This window comes from Phodopus roborovskii, unplaced genomic scaffold (assembly GCF_943737965.1).
Source record: "Phodopus roborovskii unplaced genomic scaffold, PHOROB, whole genome shotgun sequence".
Taxonomy (NCBI): Eukaryota; Metazoa; Chordata; class Mammalia; order Rodentia; family Cricetidae; genus Phodopus; species Phodopus roborovskii.
In genome coordinates, this window is record NW_026126558.1 from 24,202,664 (window position 1) to 24,215,080 (window position 12,417).

At 37.0% G+C, this 12,417-nt stretch overlaps 1 protein-coding gene across 1 annotated transcript in view; it reads left to right on the plus strand.

Annotated features, from left to right (window-relative positions):
- Terb1 (telomere repeat binding bouquet formation protein 1) overlaps positions 1–12,417 on the plus strand; it is a 53,254-nt gene that overhangs the window by 19,231 nt on the left and 21,606 nt on the right. Inside the window, exons 9-12 of the mRNA XM_051201522.1 lie at positions 3,605–3,757; positions 5,860–5,994; positions 6,979–7,104; positions 9,244–9,401. Coding sequence (XP_051057479.1) covers positions 3,605–3,757; positions 5,860–5,994; positions 6,979–7,104; positions 9,244–9,401 — 572 coding nt within the window. The remainder of the gene's footprint in view (positions 1–3,604; positions 3,758–5,859; positions 5,995–6,978; positions 7,105–9,243; positions 9,402–12,417) is intronic.

Below are 12,417 nucleotides of genomic sequence, written 5' to 3' on the forward strand. Positions count from 1 at the left end.
AGCTCTAGACTGTAGACTGTGATCTTTAAAATGATGTCCCAAAGTAAACCTTTTTTCCTTATAAGTTATCTTAAGTATGATGTCACTGTGATAAAGTTGACTAAAACAGCAAAATATTGCAGAAATCATATCTAAATTGTGAGGAGATTTATAATGTTCATGAATAGGGTGCTTCCTTGTCTGTATATACACTACATTCATGCAGGCACCCACAGAGTCCAGAAGAAGGTGGTGGGCTACATGAGACCTTATCCCATAAAATAAAGTTAATAACTAAATTCTGAAAACCACAAACAACAAAGCCTTCCTTTTTGAAAAAAAAATAATTAGAAATACTTCATAGTGAAGAAGCTGTTTTGTAGTCACTATAATATTGAAAATGTGTGCTTGTCATTAAAACCAAGATAGCAAACCAGACGATAGTAGCACTCACCTTTAATCCTAGCACTCAGGAGGCAGAGGCAGGCTTATCTCTGTGAGTTCCAAGGCCAGCCTGATCTACAGAGTGAGTTTTGAGACAGCTTGTCTCAAAAACCATGCCACCACCACCCCACAAAAGGAAAAAAAAAAAAAAAACAAGATGGCATGATAGCTCAGCAAGCAAAGGCTTTTTACCATTAAGCTTGACTATCTGGGTTTGATACCCAGGATTCATATTTATGTAAGTTGAAAACCATGTTTTGAAAGTTGTTCTCTGACCTCCACATGTGTGTTATGGTACATGTATATATGGGAATTTATATGGGAATATTTTATTTACATTTGTTTATGTGGGAAGGAAGGATGGAAACTGCATATGCCATGGAGTGTACAAGGAAGTCAGAACAACTTGTGGAAGTCAGTTACGATATAAATAAAAAATATAAATTTTATTACATTGTAAAATGTTTCAGTTTCTTTATAAGATAGTGGCACAAACTTGTAATCCCAGCATTGGTGGGAGCAGGGAAATCAGGAGTTAAAGGTCAGCCTTAGAACTGCTGAGCCATCTCTTCAGCAGTGAGAGTCTTACTTTCTGTGTATATGTTTCTGATTTCAGTCACTAGCACCAAATAAAAAAGTGAATAGTGTTCATATATAATATCATTTTATGTTAATATATCTTGTTTATAATACTAAATTAATTTTTGCTCTAAATCACCTTTGATTTTAAATCATCATCCTTGGAAGTAGGCTAAACTAGGAAAAAGTTTTGTGGCAGGCTTTTAACTACTAGCCTCATCACCATTGGTCATAAGCCTGTTTCTAGGATATGAGCTATAAAGATACTGACTTCAGAGCTTCAGGGAATAATTTCAAACTAGGGCATGGTGGCATATGCCTATAATATCACTTGGGAAGAATCAGCAAGAATGAAGAAAGCCTGGGGTATATAGTGAGTCCTTGTCTCAAAAATATACTTATAGGTGTGGAAATCAGGATGCTCGACCAGTAGGATGACATGGAGTTTTTTAGGAGAAAATAACTTACAAAGGAAACAAGTGACTGTCCCGTCTCTCTAGCCCTAAGGATGTAGACCCTGCCACTCTGATGCTCTCTATGACCTGACGGGGCTTCCAAGCCCCTTCTTTTAACTGGTCACATCAGCACTTGTGGCCCCACCTAAATGGGCATGGTCAGCACTATGTGCATACATGTGTGTGTGTGTGTATGTGTGTGTGTGTATCACTACATTTTTCCTTTTAGTCTAAAGAAGATTTAGGCTTGATACAAAACTATATACAATGATAGCAAATATCAAGTATGCTCTAGGAAAAGGAAAGGTAAAAACATACACAATTTGAAACCTCCTGCCAGTGAAGCAATATAGAGCAATTGGCAAGAACTACATGTCCAGTCCTAGGGCAAAGGCATAACAGGTTACAACGAAGTTGTCCTAAATAAGTCTTGTAGTTAATATTTCTTTATAGGAAGAGAGGACAATAATTGTGACCATCTAGTCTTCAACCTCATCAAAGACCTGAGAAGGAAGATAACAATACTAGGGTAGGCAGGAAGGTGCAAGTGAACACACCTGGATAGTGCCTGGATAGTCACCCAAAATCTCACAGTAGTAGCAGCATAGGGGCAACAAGTTTTGGCTGGCTTTGGCTAAGGCCTAGTGTAACTGACTGCCCAACACAGATGCAGAGAGGTTGAAAACTGTTTTACCTTGAGTTGGCAGGATTCAGCAGTCTCTAAGTATATCTTCTGCAAGCACAGTAGGACAGTGTGTCCAAAGTCAGTGGTCAGGGTGGGGGCAGTTCTTTGCCCCAAGAGGCCAGTATCTGAAGAGAGAATGAACTCCAGAAGGAGTGTCATTGGTGCCCAACATACTCTTGGGAATAGCTCAGTGCTGTCAGGAGCAATAGTGTCACATGTCAATGTGTATATCTGTCACTGAATCTTTGATTGATGATATATTAGAATTTTGTGCTCCAAGAAGAAATACAATTAGGTATAAATAAAAAAAGGCATATGTGGCCAGGTGTTGTGGTGCACACCTATAAATTCCAGTACTTGAGAGGCAGAGGCAGGAGGATGTCTGTGAGTTCAAGGCCAGCCCGGTTTACAAAGGAAGTTCCAGGACAGCTAGGACTATATAAAGAAACCCTGTATTTCAAAAAGAAAAAAAATTGTATGTGTTTTTGAAACAATGAAACACATTGTCATTTATAGAGTAAAGCAATCTGAGATATCAGTTGCATTGGAATTTAGAAAGCAATTGCTCATTATATGACCAAGATAAATGAATAAATCTGGTCTTTCATTGTTATCATGTTGTTAGGGTCCTGCTGTAAATCCAGGCTACAACTTATCTTTTTCCTCTGCCTTTACAGGGCTAAAATGATAGGCCTAGACTACTTTTCCATTCCTCACCCCTACTGAATCTTTTTTTAATATCGCTATTGAAATACTTGTTTAATAATTATGAAGTATAGTTTTTTTTTTCTTATTCTATATATCGATTCCTGCTCTCTCTCCCTCCCATCCTCCCATGCCCCACCCCCTGTCCCATCCTCCATCAAAATCTGTCAAGTCATTTGGGGTAGGGCCTAGGCCCTCTCTCCTGTCTCTAAGCTAAGGGAGTATCCCTCCATGGGAAATGTGCTTCTAAAGTCCTTTCCTGCACCAGGATTCCACTGTCAGAGGTCCCATAGACTACCCAGGCCTTCTAACTGAGACCCATGTTCATGGGGTCTGGGTCAGTCCTATGCTGGTTTTCTAGCTATCAGTCTGGGGTCTGTGAGCTCCCCCTTATTCAGGTCAGCTCTCTGTGGGGTTCTTCAGCCTGGCCTTGACCCCTTTTCTCATCACTTCTCCCTCTCTGCAACTGCAGTGAAGTGTAGTTTAATCATACCACAGAACACACCAGTTCCTAGAAATGAAATAAAAGATCTCCCACTATACATATAATTAATTGTATCATGTCAAGGGTGTTACTATGTTTATATGTATGGATGTGTGTGCACATATGCATATAAATAGAATTTTTAATTCTGTGATTTTTGAGAATCTCAGTATTTGAAAAGCCAAATTAAAAGTATTTAATGTAAAATAATTGAATGAAACCATATACCTGCCTTTTTTGAAATATTAATGTTTTGCTACTTTATTCCTTAAGCACAAGTTCAGAACTGCTTTGTATCTTCGGGTGGACTGGATGTATTATCTCAAGTTCTTGTGCATCTGGAGTCTGATTCACACAATACTTCTTCCAGTGCTAAGCTTGCAGTGATGGTGACAAAGACCATGGATGCATGTATTACTAATAATTGTGAGTGAAAATTGAACTTTGTTTAAATTGAACACAGTGAATGTTGAAATGCCACATTAAATACTATTGGGGGGCAAAATTTCCAGCTTCTTACAAATGGAAAGGAATTTTACAAATTACCTATTCAGTTCCTTATTTTCCCATCATAAGTTACAGCTTCCCCAAGAATGCACATCTACATCTTTTGCCTTTAGGTCTAATAAGAATCAAAATAAGATCCTATTAAGTCATTATTTTACTTAAAAAGCTGTTTGAGCTAGATGTGGTATAGTACATGCATTTATCCTAACATTTGGAAGGCAGAGGCAAGTAGATCTTTTGAGTTCCCAGCCAGCCATGGTAACACAGCAAGGCCTTGTCTTTAAAAAAAAAAAAAAAAAAAAAAAAAAAAAGCATCTTTAATTAAAAATAAATGTAGATGTCAAATAAAAAGACATTGAGATATTGGAACACCCAGTGTACAAAATTTTAGCAATTATGTAAATAATTAAACATGGGCTAGAGAGGTGGTTCAGCAGTTAAGCGCTCTTGCTGCTTTTCCAGAGGACCTGAATTTCATTCCCAGAACCCAAGTTGGGCACCACACAATCACCTGGAACTCCAACTCCCAGGGATCCGATACCTTCTGGCTTCATCAGGCACCTGCATACATATGACATATACTTATATATAGACACACACATATATATCTTAAAAAATAAAACATGCCTTTGTGATGAGGGTGATGTTTGACATACCCAGTACATGAGTGAGAAGCAGAACTATAACTACGGACATCTGCTTCCTGCACACTCAGAATAATAGTCTGTAAATCCTAGTTATAAGGAACCCTTTACATTAACAAACAACCCAAAAAGTAGATGGTTGTGTAAAGATTTATTTTATGTGTATTAGTGTTTTGCCTTAGTGTTCGTATGTACATAGTGTGTTCTAGTGCCCATAGAGTTCAGAAGAGGACATTGGATCCCTTGGAACTGGAGTTACATGTGGTTGTGAGCCACCATGTCATTGCTAGGAACTGAATCTGAGTTTCCTTTTGTAAGACCAGCAAGTTCTCTTAACTACTCTCTCCAGCCCCTGATGGCTGTTTAATAAGCAGTTAATGAATACCTGCTGTGTGCTGAGTCACAAAGACATAAAAATAGTTGAGATATAGTTCATTGAACCATTAGATGTATCAGCAGGTAGAGGTTCCTGCTGCCAAGCCTGGTAACCTGTGTTCAATCCTGGGACCCATTGGTGGAAGGAGAAAATCAACTTCTAGATAAAGTCTAGAGGTCATTTGACCTCTGTGTGTGTACCATGGCATATGTGCTGTGAAAAAATTAAATGATAATAGTTACTTGAGAAATTCACAACTATATTGTTTATGCCAATATTATTAGACTCTCAATGAACTCTGTTAAAAGCCCTTTGAAGGCCACGAATGGTAGTAGGTAGTAGTACATACCTATAATCCCAGCATTTAGGAAATAGAGGGTTAGCCTTTGTTTAATAATAAATTTAAAGCCATTCTGGACTGTGCAAGACCCTGTCTCAAACAATAAAATATAAAATAAATACTTTAAAGGTAAAAGTATAGCATAATAGTAGACTTCTTTAATGTTATCACAGTTCATCATAGGTTTATGATGCATCATTAACAGTAGTAGTGGCATAGTATTATTACTATTTCAATGTCAAGGAGGATTTGATTATCTAGTGATGTCATTATTGCCTAGTGTAGGTATAATGAGATATGTAAGAATAGGTATATTTACCTTTTAGGAATATAGCATTAGTTCTTATTTACAACATCATGCAAAACAACTAAGAAGAAACCATTAAAAAAGATGAACATAAGCCAGAATGTGGTGGTGTACTTCTTTAATTCCAGCACTCAAAAGGCAGAATATATAATGAGGACTATAAATAAACCGTCATCTTATTATAATGTATGTATTTAAATTGAGATTTGTACACATATATTGAATGCTACATGCCATGTATATATTAGATAATATATAGGCATATGATAATCTTCCTGAATAAGCTCTGAAAACATATAGTACATGTATACTTATAAATTTTAAATTTGTATTCTTCCCCCCTAATTAAACTAGTAGCTACTTTTTCAGTGGTATTATCCAAATACCACATTGTTTCAAAACTTCTGGCCTTACTGCTTCATGAGAGTCTTGATTCAGGAGAAAAATTTAGCATCATGCTTGCCATTGGTCATTGCACAGAGGATTGTGGTGAGTATTCAGTTAATTCAGTGTCTTTACTAAAACAGTGGGATGGAAACAATGCTTTTGCTTCTTTCTCCTTATTGTGTGAAAGGCTTAAAATCCAGCTTTTCTCCCAGAAAATTAAGCTCCAGTTTTTTTTTTCCTCCTATTCTATTCAATTAGTCAGAGGCCACTGGTTGTACTTTTCTTTCTCACTCCATATTTCTTTCCTGTGCCCCAAGCCCATTGCCACCTTTCACCAGTACAACTGTAACAGCTACCTCATCTGCACCTCCTTGTCTCTCTCGATTTTCCGTCTTTTTGCTGAGTCAGTATACAGATCCTGTTATCCCTCACTGGAAACCTTGAAAGGCCAGTTCTTCTTTCAGTGAAAACTTTCAAAGATTTTGTTTCCTCTTTCATCCTAGTCTCCCTCCTATCTAATCCATCTTTCCAACAATCTCCACTTTGCTGTCTTCTAATCATTTTTCTTCCTCTCACTTTTCCACTACTCTCTTCCCTTATTTTTTGTTTTCTTTATCAGTTTCTCTATTCTTTCTCTTAACCCTTTAAGAATGTTGTTATTTATGCATATGTATGTGTGTGTCTCTGGGTACCAACAGAGGCCAGAAAAGGAGGGCTAGAGTTAGAGGTGATTATGAACCACTTGATCTGGGTATTGGAAACCAAACTTGGGTCCTCAGCAAGAACAGCAAGTGCTCCTAACTACTGAGCCATCTTTCCAGTTCCTACTCTTGATCCTTTTTTGACACCAAATGAGAGCTATTTGATTACTATTATGAGGTATGCTATACTGCGTCAACATTTAGAAATCATCATTTATGAATGAGACTTAGGTAGCTTGTGTAAACATATAGCTAAACTGAAAATACTTTTGAGAAAGTTTGAATTATGTTCATAATTATCACAGTGATAAGTCATGACTTCATGCAAAGCTTTATAAGCTTTATGAAAAAATAATCACCATTTAAATTTTTTATATTTTTACAGAGGAAAATCAGTATGAACTTTTAAAAAGCAATGGGCTTCCACTAATGATACAAGCCTTAACTGAATTTAAGAATGAAGAGCTAAACAAAGCTGCCACTTATGTGCTTCACAACTGCAAAAAAATTAGTAAGTTTACTGTTACTTTAGGAAAATATCAACTAGCTCAGCAGTGTAGTGCTCACCTTTATCCTAGCCCTGGGAGGCAGTAATAGGCAGAGTTCAAGGCTAGCCAAACCTACATAGTAATACTCTATCACAAACAAACAAAAAATCCAAAATATCAACTTCCAGATATAGTGACACAGAACCTTTAATTTCAGGACCAGAGGCAGGCAGATTTTTTTTTTATGTTCAAAGCCAATCTGAATTACATAGTGGGACACTTGTTCCAAAGGAAAGGAAAGGAAAAGAAAGGGAAGGGAAGGGAAGGGAAGGAAATAACCAGTGTTGCTAAAGAGAAATTTGTAAGTACTATGATAACTCAAGCTGTTTTAGATTCCAAGTATTTCTTTTTAGACTTGAGAAAAGGATACATTCCCAGCACTCATGAGGCAGAGGCAGGCAGATCTCGGTGAATTCGAGGCCAGTCTGCTCTACAGAGTAAGTTCCAGGCCAGCCAGGGCTACACAAAGAAACCTTGAATCAAAAATTAGAACACACACACACACACACACACACAGAGAGAGAGAGAGAGAGAGAGAGAGAGAGAGAGAGTAATGTAGAAATGACAATTAGAGCATTTTCAACATACTCAAGCTTATGTAGAAGAGAACATTCAGATAGCAGTAGCTGAGAGAATCTACTTATGCCTCATGTTATATTTCTAAATCATAATACAAAGTACATTTGTTCATTGGTTTAAAGTACTAGAATTTCTATCATGTGCTAAGTACCATGAAAGGCATTGGGATTGAGGGTAGTGTTATAAGCAAACTGTGAGCCTGTAAGTTTAGGCTAAGTAAAGAAATAGTAATTGTAAAAACTGAGATTAGGTATTTTTAAAAATTGGCATAACAATTATGAGGACATGTATTGTGGATACTTAGCAATACCTTATAGCAAAGAGTTCTCAACTGGATTTAAAGCAGCAAAGATTTTGGGAGAAAGGGCCCAAAGTCATTGGAAAAAAGAGATCTGAATGTCCAGAGTTAATCATGTGAAAAGAGGAAATGTGCTATGGGCAAATGACTCAGGCCTAAGCAACAGGTCCTAGCTCAGGAGGGAAACTGGTATATTCAAAGACTTGATAAGCAGTCTAGCTGGAACCCAGAGAGCTGGTAGTAGCTATAAGATTTCTTTGTGAACAAAAAACTATGTACATAATACTTTTTTTGGGGGGAGCTCCTGGAACTATCTCTGTAGACCAGGCTGGACTCTAACTCATAGAGATCTGCCTGCCTCTGCCTCCTTAATGCTGGGATTAGTGTGCCACCAACACCTGGTTACATAATACATTTTTAAAGACTGTATTTTAAGCATACCTGTGTTCCATAGTTTGCTTTCTACTGTAATAAGCATTATGACCAAATGCAACTTGGGGAAGAAAGAGCTTATTTCAGCTTATACCTTACAGTAAGTACATCCTTAAGGGAATTAAGGACAGGAACTCAAGACAGGAAGCTGGAGACAGGAACTGAATCAGACACCATGGAGAAATACTGTTTATATAGATTGGTTAGCTTGCTTTTGTATTTAACATAGGGCCATCTGCCCAGGGATTGAACATCCTCCAGTGATCTAGGCCTGCCTGCATCAATCATTAATCAAGAAAATGCCATCACATACTTGTCTACAGGCAATCTGATAGAGGCATTTTCTCAGATGAGGTTCCCTCTTCCCACATGACTCTTAACATCGACTGAATGAAAAACTAACCAAAACAGTCTACTTTTGGACTAGAGATGTAGCTCGGTGATAGATCTGCTTAGCATGTGACTAAACCTGACTTTAATTCTTGTATTCCAAACAGACTACTTTAAAGTCAGTAATCTTGTATCTGGAATAACATTTTCATGTGTCATTTTCCAAAACTATGAAAAGTAGAGTCTACTTTTTGACTAAGTCCTAGGCCTGTTATGCCTTCTTTCCACTTATTAAGTGAAAATATACCAGTTATTGTATTTGGGTATACAATTTAAAGATGGAATGGGGTGGAATGTGTAGTTGTCCTTAGTGTGTGATAACATTCCTAGTAATGATAAACTTACTATATTCCCTTTCCTCTGTCTCCCCACCACCACCCCTGATGCCTCCCATATTACAAAGCTGAGAAATTATCTCTAAGTCTAGGAGAGAATTCTCTTGATGAAAATGAAGCAGACCAACTAAAGGGCATAAATGAAAAAGAGAATCTTGAAGAGCATTGGAAGGCAGCAAAGGAAATTATATGCAGAATTAAACAGTGTGAAAGAGAAGAAAAAGAGGTTGGTGTTTTTCATTTCACAGAATAGAAAATTCTGTGCAAATACTTTAAAACAGTATAGGTTGGCAGTAAAAATGTTTGTCTCCAGTTATTTTTTTAAATGTTTAATGTAAATTTTAATAGTAATACTTAAAGAACTCAACCTTGGACATAGAACACATTTTTTTTTTACATTTTTTTTCCTTTATTGTTAAAAAAGACTGTTTGTATTTGGGTGGGGGGTGGGGGGGAAGGTGTCTCTAATGCCTGAAGTGTTCAGAAGAGGACATTAGATTCGATGGAGCTGGGGTAATAGGTGATTGTGAGCTGCCTGACATAGGTGCTGGTATTTTAACTTATAGCCTCTAGAAAAGTAGCAACAATTCTTAACTGCTGAGTTGTCTTTCCAAGTCCTATTTATTTTGTGTTTACTTTTATTTATATGTATATACACACCACACATTTAAGGGAGCCCAAGAAAATGACAGAAGATAGTGTCAGATCTCCTTGAGTTAGGCTTACAGGTAGTTATGAGCCACTTGCTCTTGGTGCTAGAAACTGAACCCAGGTCTACCGTAACAGTAGTTTGTTCTCTTAGCCACTGAGCCATCTCTTCAGCTCCTAAATAATTTCTTTTTAGTTTTAATTTACTGTGCATGGGTGTTTTACCTTCATTTAATCTGTGCACCATATGCATGCCAGAAGGCCAGAAGAGTGCCTCAGATCTCCTGGAATTGCAGTTACAGTTTTGAGCCACCTGGGAATCAAACCTGGGTCATCTGATAGAGCAGTTACTCCTCTTAACCCTTGAGCCATTTCTCCAGCTCTCCCAAATGTTTTTTTTTTTCTTTTCTTTTTAATTATGAAACTGTTGGCCATCGGTTATGGTTTCTTGTTGGCTAGCTCTGACTTAACTATTAACACATTTTTCTATTAATCAAAGTATTTCTACCTGGTCTTGGCTTACCAGGAATGCCGGACCTGCATCCCCTTTGCCTGATATGTCTCTGCAGAGAAGAGAGCGATTTTCTGTTTGTCCCTGCTTATCTTCTGATTCTGCCCAGCTATGTCACTTCCTGCCTGGTCAATCAGTGTTTTATTCATCAACCAATAAAACAAATATAAATACAGAAGAATATTCCCCATCATCCTCTTTTCTGTCTAAATAAAAAGAAGGTTTTTAACTTTAACATAGTAAAATTACATATAATAAAAGTTATTAAACAAGAACTATAATTACAATATTTAGTTCATTAACATTATCAAGAATTAAAGAAAATATTCTGTCATCCTATCTTTGTGATTCTAACATCATATGTAACTTATCTTTAATCCTAACTAAGTAAAACTATAACCTATCTGTCTTTAACTCCATCAAAGACCACAGAAGGATAATATATAAACTCTAGAATTGACAGAGACAACTCACTACCTGATCAGTCACCCTAAGTTCTTCTATAATGTTCCATCTGCGGCCCATAGGCCACAGTGTGTCTGGCAGATTCCTTAGCAAAACAGGAAATTTCAAACTGTTCACCTGTATTAGCAGTTTGTCAGTCACTTTTCTCTGTTTCCTGCAGACTGTCTGGCAGACTCTTCCATGAAGCAGAAACCCTGTAGCACTGTCCATCATGTTTCAGCAGTCACTTTCCTGTAGGTCCTTTATAAAGCATATAGTTAAACAGTCTAGACAAGAGCAGTAGCTTGCCCAAATGGCTAGTCTTGCCATATTGGAAGCAAACTTCATAATGAGTTTCTTAGATGTCCATCTTTCTTTCTGATGCAGGCGGTGTTGCCAGGAACAGTTATGTCTCACTGGCAAGAAAAACCCTAAACCATTTTAAATGCCATATTCTGTAGGTCTTTGAAAGGTTTGAAGAATGCCTATCCATTTGAAATATATCTCTACATATTTAGAAAAACCTAACAAACCTAACTATAAGTTTTGACTGTTATAGGTAACTATAATATGTACTTAATTATATATTACATTTTTAAATAAGCTATGCAAATACAATACCTAAACAAGAGTCAAAATATACATATGACAGAATTGACCTTAAATTGTATCAATAAATGAAAATCCATTCCAAAACAAAGTGTTCATTCCTATACCATAATCTCCTTTTACCTTTAAAAAGAGATTGGTTGTGATCATTACCTATTTATAACCAACCCCATTTAAATGAAAACAAACATTTACAGACAATATTTAGGAATGTGGGCATCATTTTCTCCAAACTACTTCTTGCTGGTTGGGATGCTATAATACCATGGGGATCCTAAGAAGCAGCAGAAATCCTGGCTGTAGTAGTCTGCAAGGCTGCCTTGTCCCAGCTGTTTTGATTGTTGTATCACCTAGGACACTGCTTCAAGGAGTCTTGCTTCATCAAACTCAGGTTCTCTGGAAGAGCAACAACCTTTCTTAAGCACCAACTCTTTCTAGCTTGCTAAATGATTTTTAGAAAGTGGAAATGGTAACAGGGAAGACTAGCTATACCAAAGATAAAACTAAAAAAACCTAACATTTGAATAATAATAGTTCAACAAATGTTCGGAAGAAACAATCTAATTTCCATCACTCTTCCCCACTTTAGTTTTGTGTCTAAACTGTAGGGGTATGGTCTGACAAATGCATCAGTAGATAATTCCATCATTATGCAAGCATGACAGTAATTTCTCAAACTAAGATGGTTTTGATCCTGAGATGCAATAAAATTATGAAGTATGAGGGCCTAGACTATGGATTAGTGGTTAAAAACATTTGCTGCTCATGGAGAAGACCCGGGTCCAGTTCTTAGCACACATGCAATGTATCAGTTCCAGGGAATCCTACACTTTCTTCTGGACTTCACAGGTACCAGATAATGCACATAGAGAACATACACATGTGCAGGCAAAACACTTATATGCCTAAGTTTAAATAAATCACTTTACAAAAGGGGGTGCATATGTGAATGCTGCTGACTAAAACTGTATTCTGTTTTATAGTAAACTTTTTTATTAAGTAAAAGGTATACACTAAAATAATGATAAAA